The 13,778-nt window shown below is 38.3% G+C and overlaps 1 protein-coding gene across 1 annotated transcript; it reads right to left on the bottom strand.

Moving 5' to 3' along the window:
- Positions 1-3,787: 3,787 nt before the first annotated feature.
- Positions 3,788-4,714, bottom strand: LOC128055177 (olfactory receptor 2M3-like). The gene has a single exon (XM_052647590.1). It carries the CDS (start codon positions 4,712-4,714, stop codon positions 3,788-3,790), a length of 927 nt encoding a protein of 308 aa, XP_052503550.1.
- Positions 4,715-13,778: the final 9,064 nt, after the last annotated feature.

Below are 13,778 nucleotides of genomic sequence, written 5' to 3' on the forward strand. Positions count from 1 at the left end.
GTAGCTAACTCAGTGCATAAGTCATTATAGAAGCATGTCAATAAGATTTTGGATTTTGAAAACAAGGAAAATCATTTAGGACAATTTTGTTTATTATTTATAAACAGTATAATAGAGGAGCTATCCCACGTTCTAGAGGAGCTATCCCACGTTGAAGGTCAGGAACGGTGGTGGTAAGGAGATACCCCTTGTCCAAGGTAAGGAGCAGCGGCTGTGCTTTGCTGGAGCAGCCATGAAGAGATACCCCATGCCCAAGGTAAGAGAAACCCAAGTAAGATGGTAGGTGTTGCAAGAGGGCATCAGAGGGCAGACACACTGAAACCATACTCCCAGAAAACTAGTCAATCCAATCACACTAGGACCACAGCCTTGTCTAACTCAATGAAACTAAGCCATGCCTGCGGGGCAACCCAAGATGGGCGGGTCATGGTGGAGAGGTCTGACAGAATGTGGTTCTGGAGAAGGGAATGGCAAACCACTTCAGTATTCTTGCCTTGAGAACCCCATGAACAGTATGAAAAGGCAAAATGATAGGATACCAAAAGAGGAGCTCCTCAGGTCATTAGGTGCCCAATATGCTACTGGAGATCAGTGAAGGGATGGAGCCAAAGCAAAAACAATACCCAGTTGTGGATGTGACTGGTGATAGAAGCAATATCCAATGCTGTAAAGAGCAATCTTGCATAGGAACCTGGAATGTCAGGTCCATGAATCAAAGCAAATTGGAAGTGGTCAAACAAGAGATGGTAAGGGTGAACATCGACATTCTAGGAATCAGCGAACTAAAATGGACTGGAATGGGTGAATTTAACTCAGATGACCATTATATCTACTACTACGGGCAGGAATCCCTCAGAAGAAATGGAGTAGCCATCATGATCAACAAAAGAGTCCAAAATGAAGTACATGGATGCAATCTCAAAAATGACAGAATGATCTCTGTTCTTCTCCAAGGCAAACCATTCAATATCACGGTAATCCAAGTCTATGCCCCAACCAGTAACGCTGAAGAAACTGAAGTTGAACGGTTTTATGAAGACCTACAAGCCCTTTTAGAACTACCACCCAAAAAAGATGTCCTTTTCATTATAGGAGACGAATGCAAAAGTAGGAAGTCAAGAAACACCTGGAGTAACAGGCAAATTTGGCCTTGGAATGCGGAATGAAGCAGGGCAAAGACTAATAGAGTTTTGCCAAGAAAATGCACTGGTCATAGCAAACACCCTCTTCCAACAACACAAGAGAAGACTCGACACATGGACATCACTAGATGGTCAACACCGAAATCAGATTGATTATATTCTTTGCAGCCAAAGATGGAGAAGCTCTATACAGTCAACAAAAACAAGACCAGGAGCTGACTGTGGCTCAGATCATGAACTCCTTATTACCAAATTCAGACTCAAGTTGAAGAAAGTAGGGAAAACCGCTAGACCATTCAGGTATGACCTAAATCAAATCCCTTATGATTATGCAGTGGAAGTGAGAAATAGATTTAAGGGCCTAGATCTGATAGATAGAGTGCCTGATGAACTATGGAATGAGGTTTGTGACATTGTACAGGAGACAGGGATCAAGACCATCCCCATGGAAAAGAAATGCAAAAAAGCAAAATGGCTGCCTGGGGAGGCCTTACAAATAGCTGAGAAAAGAAGAGAAGCGAAAAGCCAAGGAGAAAAGGAAAGATATAAGCATCTGAATGCAGAGTTCCAAAGAATAGCAAGAAGAGATAAGAAAGCCTTCTTCAGCAATCAATGCAAAGAAATAGAGGAAAACAACAGAATGGGAAAGACTAGAGATCTCTTCAAGAAAATTAGAGATACCAAGGGAACATTTCATGAAAAGATGGACTTGATAAAGGACAGAAATGGTATGACCTAACAGAAGAAGTAGATATTAAGAACAGGTGGCAAGAATACACGGAAGAACTGTACAAAAAAGATCTTCATGACCCAAATAATCACGATGGTGTGATCACTAATCTAGAGCCAGACATCTTGGAATGTGAAGTCAAGTGAGCCTTAGAAAGCATCACTATGAACAAAGCTAGGGCAGGTGATGAAATTCCCGTTGAGCTATTTCAAATCCTGAAAGATGATGCTGTGAAAGTGCTGCACTCAATATGCCAGCAAATTTGGAAAACTCGGCAGTGGCCACAGGACTGGAAAAGGTCAGTTTTCATTGCAATCCCAAAGGAAGGCAATGCCAAAGAATGCTCAAACTACCGCACAATTGCACTCATCTCACACGCTAGGAAAGTAATGCTCAAAATTCTCCAAGCCAGGCTTCAGCAATACATGAACCGTGAACTTCCAGATGTTCAAGCTGGTTTTAGAAAAGGCAGAGGAACCAGAGATCAAATTGCCAACATCTGCTGGATCATGGAAAAAGCAAGAGAGTTCCAGAAAACCATCTATTTCTGCTTTATTGACTATGCCAAAGCCTTTGACTGTGTGGATCACAATAAACTGTGGACAATTCTGAAAGAGATGGGAATACCAGACCACCTAATCTGCCTCCTGAGAAATCTGTATGCAGGTCAGGAAGCAACAGTTAGAACTGGACATGGAACAACAAACTGGTTCCAAATAGGAAAAGGAGTAGGTCAAGGCTGTATATTGTCACCCTGCTTATTTAACTTATATGCAGAGTACATCATGAGAAACGCTGGACTGGAAGAAACACAAGCTGGAATCAAGATTGCTGGGAGAAATATCAATAACCTCAGATATGCAGATGGTACCTCCCTTATGGCAGAAAGTGAAGAAGAACTTAAGAGCCTCTTGATGAAAGTGAAAGAGGAGAGCGAAAAAGTTGGCTTAAAGCTCAACATTCAGAAAACGAAGATCATGGCATCTGGTCCCATCACTTCATGGGCAATAGATGGGGAAACAGTGGAAACAGTGTCAGACTTTATTTTTGGGGGCTCCAAAATCACTGCAGATGGTGACTGCAACCATGAAATTAAAAGACTCTTACTCCTTGGAAGAAAAGTTATGACCAACCTAGATAGCATATTCAAAAGCAGAGACATTACTTTGCTGACTAAGGTCCATCTAGTCAAAGCTATGGTTTTTCCTGTGGTCATGCATGGATGTGAGAGTTGGACTGTGAGGAAGGCTGAGAGCCAAAGAACTGATGCTTTTGAACTGTGGTGTTGGAGAAGACTCTTGAGAGTCCCTTGGGCTGCAAGCAGATCCAACCAGTCCATTCTGAAGGAGATCAGCCCTGGGATTTCTTTGAAAGGAATGATGCTAAAGCTGAAACTCCAGTACTTTGGCCACCTCATGAGAAGAGGTGACTCATTGGAAAAGACTCTGATGCTGGGAGGGACTGGGGGCAGGAGGAGAAGGGGATGACCGAGGATGAGATGGCTGGATGGCATCACCGACTCGATGGACGTGAGTCTGAGTGAACTCCAGGAGTTGGTGATGGACAGGGAGGCCTGGCATGCTGGGATTCATGGGTCAGAAAGAGTCAGACACGACTGAGCGACTGAACTGTTTATTATTTAGTTTTAGAAAGGGGAGTGAAACTTTATTAACTTAATTACTCACTTCTCAAGAATTTCATTGAGTACGCTTAAAACCAAAATGAATATACAATGAATGCAAAATAGATCAATTAACTGAATGTATACCCAGAGTCTATCAAGTGTGATGCCTAATTTAGGAAAATAGTTTATACACTTTTTGCTGAATTTTCTTTTTAATAAATGAATTTAAAGAGAGAAGAGTTAAGACAGAAAAAAATTTCCGTAAACCACTAATCCATTTTATTCTCTAGATTACCTCTTCCCTAGTACCTTACTGAATGCTTTGGCCACATCTTTGTTCCGGAGACTGTATATAAGGGGATTCAGCGTGGGAGTGAGAATGGTGTAGAAGGCTGACACCGTCTTGTCCTGAGTGGCGGATCTATTAGAAGTGGGTCTCATATATATGAACATAGCTGCTCCATAATACATCCCCACAACAATAAGATGTGAAGTACAGGTGGTGAAAGCCTTGTGCCGACCCTCCCCAGAACTCATGCGAATAACAGTTATAACTACACGTGTGTAGGAGATGATGATGAGTGACAGAGGGAGGAGGAGCATTACTACACAACAGATGAAAATAAGTGTTTCAAATGTGGAAGTATCCATGCAGGAGAGATGTAGGAGTGCTGGGACATCACAGAAGAACTGAGCTATTTTTCGGGATCCGCAATAGGAGAAAGATATAGTTGCAGCTACATCAACAATCCCATCAAAGGCACCAAGAATCCATGTAGAGGCAGCCATGAGTCCGCAAAGTTTCCAGTTCATGAGCCTGGGGTACTGAAGAGGATAGCAAATGGCAACATAGCGGTCATAGGCCATGACAGCCAACAAGAAGCACTCAGCACCAAGGAGAGACACATAGAAAAAGACCTGGGCTTCACATCCTGCTACAGAAATGGACTTCCTGCCAGACAGGTAGCTGTGAGCCATCTTGGGTACAGTGGTGCAGATGAGCATGAGGTCCATGAGGGAGAGCTGGCTGAGGAGGAAGTACATGGGGGTGTGGAGCCGCGGGTCCAGGTAGATGAGGAGAACCATGAGAGTGTTTGCCAAGAGCGCCATTGTGAAGATGCCCAGGACCAGAGAGAAGAGAAAGATGTGAGTGGGCATGTAACTAAAAATTCCCATCAAGATGAACTCAGGGTTGAATGTCTGATTGTCCCGTTCCATGATGAATATTTTCTGTATCTAGAACCACAAGAAGTTATAAACATTACATATCTGGATAATTTATACACTGTCCACTGTATGTGTGGTACTCTGGTAAACCAACATACATGGTATGTCAGGACTGGGAAAGAATGAACCGAGGCTTTGCAGTGAGGTGGAGTTAACCACACTCAACCTCCACCAACTTGCTCTGACAGGTAATTTGTATATGTTCTCATTTTTCCTTTACATAGTATAAGTAGATTTTTAACAATATATATTTTTAAATTATTGATGACTTATGGCTGCCCTGGGTCTTTGTTGCTGCACCACAGCTTACTCTAATTGTGGTGAGCCAGAGGTACACTTTGTTGCAGTGAATGGCCTTCTTATTGCAATGGTTTCTCTTGTTGCAGAGCAGGGGTTCTAGGGTACACAGGCTTTAGTAGTTGCAGTGCATGGGCTCAGTAGTTGGGGCTCATGGTCTTTGTTCCCCTGTGGTATATGGAATCTTCCTGGATCAGGGATAGAACCCATGTCTCCTGCAATGGGAATGTGGATTCTTAACCACTGACCTCCAGGGAAGTCCCAGGAAGAGAGCATTTTTAATGCCATTGCTTATATAGTAAAGTAAGATAACTACAACTAATAACCTGTTATTAGTTGTAGAGATATTACATTTGCATTTATGTAATTTTATTTGTGCACCAAACTTAGAGCACAAATAGGACTACTAGTTATACAATTATACAAAAAATGACCTTCCAATGCAGAATAATTGGTTAATAATTTCAAGGAATCTATGCATTATGAATAGGCAACTTATTTGCAGATGAGGAAATGAAAAATCAAAATCATCAGTTATGAAGAAAGCGAGATGGATGGAAGGCAGAGGTAAAACAAGCATTTATGTCTCAGTTTGAGACAGGTAGTATCTTAAGACTAGTTTTCACATTCACCAAAATGAAGAAAATTTAAGAAGATATATAAGAAGGTTCCGAAATTATATAACCTGTGAGTCTGCAGAATTCTTAAATCAGTATCTAATGGGACAAAAGAAACAAACAAATGTCTTATATTTCTATCAGTATGAGAGTGAGCCAAGACCAGTCTGTTGTGTTTAGGGAAAAGAGGAATTGTTTTACAAGAGATGAGACAAAAGCAAAGTAAACAGAGACAGCTTTTTATGTTGTTGAAACATCAAGGAAGAGGAATCCTTCCACACCAATCTCATGACGTAATTATTTTGTCACTAAAGGAAAGGTCTTCTCTCATGCTGCCCACTGCTGCCTCAACCCAAAGTGTTTAAAGATTGGACGGGTTTCATGCTTTTACTCGCAAACGCTGTTGAAGCCAGTTTTCAGTGGTCCTGGTCTAAATGTCTCTGGCTTCTCTAGTTCATCCCAAAAAATTTTTCAGGCAAAGAAGTAACACATTTTTAAACCTCGTCATTCTCATATCTCTTTTGTGTATTTTCATCCTTACCAAGAAGAGGATTTAACTGACGCTTAAGTCCAACACAAGGACCTAGCAGTTCTTTATTCAACGTTGTGTATCCTTTTTCTCTTAAGGCACTCAGTGTTTTAGATATTTCATATCCAGCCAGAACTGGCCTGCCTTTGCTCTCATCCCTTCATTGGTGAAAGGCCTGTGCAATTCTTTCATTCAGAGACTGCTTTTCTTGTTTATCTCTTTAAGTTGTAAAATATTAAAATTCTATTTCTCTTTTTATTGGATTCATAAGAAATATGAGCATCTACTGTCTCTCATTGTGTTACTTCACCATCATTTCCATAGAAACATTGTCCCTGTTGATAACATTTATTAGAATATATTTTCAAAAGATTGTACTGGTTGTCTATCAATTTAAATACTATAACCCCAGTACAACTTTTGTAATTTTAAGTCTATGTAAATCTTAGGAGCACAAATTACTGTCTTTTTATAGACATAGGACTGATTTTCTACAGACCTCTCTGCTGAAGGGGTAGCCGAATTGTGAAAGCTGGTTACTTAAGTGGAGCCTGCAAATGAAAAAATTAGATGTGGACATTGTAAGTGGAGAGTTAACCATTAAGATGGACTTGCTGTATATCTAATTAAGGAGAGCTTTACGTAGGGGTGCCAACACCTGAGGAGAAGCCTTAATCTTCTGAGTCAATTTGATTGTTGTCCTAGAGAGAAGTACCAGTTTCACTTGTTTGGCTTCCAGGTATGCTGTTTGCTGCCAACTGCTCTGCATGATGAGTGAGGGTGAGGGAGAACGGTGGTGGGGTGATTGGAACAGCATTCTTTAAACAGATCTTCAGTTAATGTCTTTTCGCAGGGGAATCTTTGTGTGTGATTCAGGACTGCCTCAGTTTCTGGTTTATTTTGTTCATCAGATTTCCATGTGTTTTGATCCTTCCGTGTATCTCTTGTAATATTTAGCTTGCTGACCATCTCTTCCCTCTTAATTATTGTCCTTGTTTATTGCTACATATACTCCTCAGTATTCTTGAGTTTGAGACCTCCTTCCATTTTCTAAACATACCTCTATACCAGCACTTATCAAATTGTATTGTTATCATTATTATATATGTACTTTTGGATACAAAGGTATATGCAATACATGTTCTCACCTCTATGAGATATAAATACATTATTACCAGCCCTTGCCCATTTCTTTATTCTGTCTTCTGAAAATATTTATAACCATAGTTTTCCTTAATTCTTTCATTGTCCATCTCAGTAATCATAAAACACAATTCTGGATTCTTCACTCTTTTTCATTCCCAAAGTCTAGTAGCACAGTCATACAACTTTGTCATAAAAACTTACACTGTCATTCATACAAAAGCATCAGATCTTACACCCATAACCCAAATCCTAATTATCATATGTTGATTGTTACTATACAAGATAATTACCTTTTATTTCTGAAGATTCTTTTATTTCCAGCATATCCTGCACATATATATTACTGGCCATAATTGTATTTCACAAACTCTAGAAACTTCAACTCAGAGTGTTCAAGGATGTACTTGCTTTACTAAATAAATTTTAATTTTCCATAGGAAGCTTGTACTTCACTCAAGCCAGCATATTTACTGTTTGTTATATTGAAACAGTATTGAAAACATTGAAATAAGCCAAAAAAGCAGTTGGCATTGCTTTTCATTGTCATACAAAGGCATTATTTAGCTGACTCTCTCAAGAATTACTTAATTCAGGGACTGTACCTGTGTCTGTGTAGATGTTTGTGTACGTATCAGTACATAATGGAAATATGTAGTGTTTCTTCATCTCTTACAAATGTAAGAATTTGTGATCAAAAACTAATCTTTAAAATTTGCTAGGGAGCTTTAAGAAATAACTGATTAAAACATCTCTGCATGGTCACACCTGCAAAACTAATCTTGCAGTAATATTAGTGGCCAAAGAAATTGTGGTTCAATAATTTTCAAGAACATCGTAGGCTGTCTTTAGTTATACGAATAGTAACACATATTAATATATAAAACCTAATACACTCAAAATTTTAAATTGTCTTAGTTCAGTCTTTTGTAAATTATTTTGCTTTCTTCCTCACAAAAGAAAATTCCCATCCACATGCTCACAAAATGCTTCCTTCTATGTAATCCTGAATTAAGGGCCCACGTGTCAATGATCATCACCAACACTATCATTAAACACTACATGACTATGCATAATTACTTCATTAGAGTACAGAATTGACTGAACTTACCTATATTCCTACTTATAAGAGGAGAATGCTTTCAAAAATAAATTAAATACATATATATATAAAAGGAAGGAACAGAGAAGAGGAACAGAGAAAAACCTCTGTTGAGGAAGATGCCTGGATTAGTTTAAATTCTGAGCAAAAATCAACACTTGTGAGGAAGAAGAACAGAGACGAGGCCACATGGAGAGCACAGATAAAAATTTAGACACAATTACGGCATACCAAGTATGAACAGATCAATTCTTCTGTGGATGCCAGACTAACTTGTATTTTCCCTTAGTTATAACCCAGGAACACCATCCTCCAGTAGAGTATAGTAATAAGCCTGCTACAGGACAGGTGGATTTTCATGGTTCATAAGCATAATGTAAAGATAGTTAGAAAGTACTCATTTAACACAGTGAATCTCACAGTGTGATCCCCTGACCAAGTACTAGCATCACTATCACCTGGGAACTTGTGGGAAATTCACATTCCCAGGTACCACTCCAGACCTACTGAATCAGAAATATGTCTCAATAAGCCTCCAGGTGATCTGGATGCTGGCTAATGTTTGAGAATCACTGCTGTAGTCTATCTTCCTGCTTCAACGATGATCTTTGTATGGTATTCAATATACAGAAAAGCTAGTACATGGTTGGAAGACAAACTTCTATGTCTGAAAATTTTCTCTGCCTCTCCCAGTATCATTAAATTTCCAATAAAATAAATCCTTCATTTTCTATCCTGTGGATACAATATCCCTGATTTTTCTAGTACCGTTATGTCACGCTTCTCATCAGAGACTTCCACAGGTTCCAAACTATGAAAAAATCCAGTGATAACTATTTATTTTGGGGTTCAGGATACTGCAAAAGAGGTTTCCTCTCGTTGTTTTTTAATCCCTGAGAATTCTACTCTTTCATCCTCAGACATTTCAAATGTGAGATCTTGGCTAAAGTTACTTCCCTCAAGAAGAATAAGCTTTGTTCTCCAAGGCGTTTCCAACTTTTAAAATTTATTCCTTGATTCCAACTCTAGAACAACCACATCATCCTCATTAAGTCTGCTTCATTTTAATAAATAATCTGCTCCCCACTCGCTGAACTCAGTCGTATGGTCTCTTCTACTGCTTTTAGAGCAGAGAGCTGAACTGGGACTCAGATCAGACAGAATCTTTGCTCTACTGCCAATAGGGATATTATCAGGAATCTTCTATTTTTTTTTTAAAACAAAATTCTGTAGTAACTAATGTCATTTCTCAGGATTGTTGCAAAGATAATAAAAGATAACATAATGCTTAATTAAAATATATGCGCTCAGAAAATATAATATTTTAATCATTCAAATATCTTAATCATTGCCATTGTTATACTTTTGGTATTTAATCTCTGTATTAGTCTGTTAGACTGCCATAACAAGGTGCCAAAAACTAGGAGGACTAAACAATCAAAACTTACTGTCTCACAGTTCTGAAAACTAGAAGGGTCAGATCAAAGAGTCTGCAAATCTGGTTCTTCTGAAGGTTGCAAGGAAGAATCAGTTCAACGCTTCTCATCCAACTTCTGGTGGTCGATGGCAATCTTCGGTATTCCCTGACTTATAGAAAATAACTCTGATGTGTCCTTCATCCTCACATGGCAATCTCACTGTGTCTGTGTCTGTGTCCTCTTTTTATAAGGACATAAATTATTTGAATTAATACTTCCCCTAGTGAACTCCTGTTAACTTGGTTACCTCTGTAAGGACCATATCTTCAAATAAGGTCACATTGTGAAGTACAGAGAGTTCAAAATATAAATTTTGAGGCACATGATTCAACCCCTAAAATATATATTAATTTCCATGTTTTATTTTATCCTATCATTTTGTATAATGATTTATTCTCTAACCTGGAGTATAGGCCACCAAAATGTATTGTCTTACATTTAAAAAATACTATTTTAATAAAACAGAATTGTGCTTTATACAGAGTTGAATATGTGCTTCTTAGAGGGGAAAAAAAGTGCTGCTTTAGTGAAATAGATACATGAAAGGATTATCTGAATGAGTTTTAACCTAGTATACATGATAGAACAGTCAAATTATAATAATGCCTTGTGTTCACCTGCTGCTGCTGCTGCTGTTAAGTCGTGTCAGTCGTGTCCAACTCTGTGCGACCCCATAGATGGCAGCCCACCGAGCTCCTCCGTCCCTGGGATTCTCCAGGCAAGAACACTGGAGTGGGTTGCCATTTCCTTCTCCAATGCATGAAAATGAAAAGTGAAAGTGAAGTCGCTCAGTCGTGCCCAACCCTTCGCGACCCCATGGGCTGCAGCCTACCAGGCTCCTCCGTCCATGTGATTCCCCAGGCAAGAGTACTGGAGTGGGTTGCCATTGCCTTCTCCTGTGTTCACCTGCTGCTGCTGCTAAGTCACTTTAGTCGTGTCTGACTCTGTGCGACCCCATAGACGGCAGCCCACCAGGCTTTCCCTTCCCTGGGATTCTCCAGGCAAGAACACTGGAGTGGGTTGCCATTTCCTTCTCCAATGCAGGAAAGTGAAAGGGAAGTCGCTCAGTTGTGTCCGACCCTTAGCAACAACCCCATGGACTGCAGCCAACCAGGCTTCTCCGTCCATGGGATTCTCCAGGCACACCCTTTAAAAAGAACCCAAGACATAGTCAAAACTAATATTACTCAAGTTTTAATACAGAATGAATTAAGGTAAGATGGAAATTTATCTATTGCTTTGGAAGTATCTAACAGTATAGATTTTCATCCATTTCTGCTTCATTGAAACCCAGAAAGTGCTAGATATTTTGTGATTTAAACTTCTTTTTTCCAACCTACCTTCTGGTTTTTCCCAGGAAAATACAAGAACACTGACTGAGTAAATAAAAAGGCTTAAATCCTAGGTTTTTTTTTTTTTTTCCAAGTTAAATTTCTTTGTCCGCAGGGACTTAGTCCCTTGTCTTTAATTACATTGATGATGTTATCTTCAATTTTTCCCAAGGTTCTCAATGTAAATTTTCTTGTTTCCAAGATAGCTTTGTTTCTTTTTATACCAGGTAGCAGGGGGTGCCCTGTTTCTTTCATCATTTTTAATGTAGATTGCTTGAAATATTCACCTGTCTAATGTCCAGTTTTAAAAATCTTAACAATTTCTCATGCCTCTATCCCAGTGGTTCTCAAATTTAGATACTTATTAGAATCTTTTGAAGAGATTTGAAAATGTTATCTAGACCAGACTTTTCTAAACTCATTAAATTAGAATCTCTTTGGAAGAAGCCAGGCATTGTTATTTTCTGTATGTCCCCAGTTGATTCTATTGTGCAGGCTCTACCCTTTGCAAAGTTAACAATGCCATCTTGGTTCTTGGATTTCACTGTTCTCTATTCTATTGCAAAACTTGTTCAATAAACTTTTTTAGTCCCTCATATTTTTTTGGTCAGTTGACACTTTCAGATTAAACTACTAATAAGCCCAAAACATGCTTGTTCTTCTTTAAACAGTTTCCATATAATGCATAGGCTTGCTGCCAGAGATATTTTACTTTATTATGGCTAAGAAAAGGAGCAGAATTATTTCTTAACTCATCAGCATAGAGCTTGAAATAATTTATGAAATAATGAAGGATTTTCCCTTTTTGTACCACTCTATCATTATTTTTGAGGGAATATTTCAAATGATCAAGAATGACCACTAATTGTTTTAAAACAGACATCACTAGTCACTATTGATCTCCTTTTGGTTTTGACAGTAGTTCTTATTTCTCTCTCTTTATGACTCTTCCTAAAATTTCCTGCTTGACACTAGTCTTTAAAAGCTCAAATGCCTGATACTTATCATCAATTGGACAGTTTGGGAAAATGTGTTAGTTCTTCCAGTCACTAGGAAATGTGGAGTTGTCTCATTTCTTTGAGAAGGACCCATAGAGGGAGCAGTCCAATAAACACTCAGAAGCCCGAGTAACACTATGAGTAAGGATAGTTGGAGAGCCTCTCCCTACAAGTGACAAATGAAGGATAGATGGAGGCTTACCAAAATTCCACTGACCTGATTGTATTTCCCTCCCCTCCCCAACCTGATTAAGCTACTTCATAGCTGATTCAGAGTACTGACCAAGTTGCTCTGTAATTGGGCTTTGTTACAAAGCCAATGGTGCATACAGGGTCTGTGTTAAATGGAGATGCTCTATTGAGCTTCTCTCCATTTCCAGGGAAAGAATACTTGAAAAGAAGCTCCTTACTCTTTAGTGGATTTGTAGAGACTTAATGTTGCACAATGGAATACAAAAAACACCCCTGTGACCTGAGCTACCCTTTAAGTACTGGGTATCATCTGTCCCACTATCCATAAAATCATACCTGCTCAGTAGATTCATTTGTCCATGGAACTAACTCCTACTGTTATTTCTAGTTTTCTGAGAATGGACACCAGAGAGTCTTTGAATTCATTGCAATTATTATTTATAATGACATAGAATATATAGCAACCCAAATATCCATCAATAGGAGTATGCATGAATAAATTGATGGTATATTTATTCAGTGGGATATTGTATAAGTATTTAAATATTCATATGAATAGACTAGACATGATCAAAGTAAGTTAATTTTAGAAAACATAATGTGTGAAACATGCAAGTTGAAGAATTATGTGTAGAGTATAATATCTATTGTATCATATTATGTAATTTTTATGAAGACATACACACTCCACAAAATATAGTAACATTGCTGGTACATTTCATCAAAAATTCAAGTCTTTGATTATGGCAGGAAATGTAAGAGGTTCATGGTATGATGGTGAGGAGTTACACAAAGACCATCAACTCTAGCTGGAATCTCATTTCATTAAAAACAGGAAAAGGAGTAAATTCATCAGGTTAAGATAAACTCTCATATGGGAATGTGCCCATACTTCTTATATCATTCATTTTGTACTATGCATCATTAAAATATTTTAAAATAATAAAGCACTTTTTAAAAATAATAAATTAATGCCCCAAATAACAATATATTTCAGTTTTATTGATATTTTCTAATTTGTTATTTAGAGAGTTAGGAAGCTTGATTAGATGATTCAGCTGGTAACTGAGAACTATATAGTTTTGCTATTATTGGCTTTTAAAAAGAGAAATATTCTAGTCTGACTCAGTGCATCCAAAGAAGTCTAGTGTAAAATAAGTTGATGAAATAAATAATCTCTTATGGTCTAGTTATTAAAATGATTATTAGATTATTTTCTATGTAAAATATTCTAGATTCACACGGAAAAAAAGCACTTTTAATTAAAAATGTACATAAATTTGTAGTGATACGATTTTAACTTTAAACAGTGACACAGTACAGTTCAGTTCAGTCGCTCAGTCGTGTCCGACTCTGTGCGACCCCGTG

Source organism: Budorcas taxicolor, chromosome 11, assembly GCF_023091745.1.
Source record: "Budorcas taxicolor isolate Tak-1 chromosome 11, Takin1.1, whole genome shotgun sequence".
In the NCBI taxonomy this organism is placed as follows: Eukaryota; Metazoa; Chordata; class Mammalia; order Artiodactyla; family Bovidae; genus Budorcas; species Budorcas taxicolor.

What these genes read in the sequence shown, in the direction of transcription:
- LOC128055177 (XM_052647590.1), bottom strand. Translation starts at nt 4,714, where the DNA reads ATGGAACGGGACAATCAGACATTCAACCCTGAGTTCATCTTGATGGGA.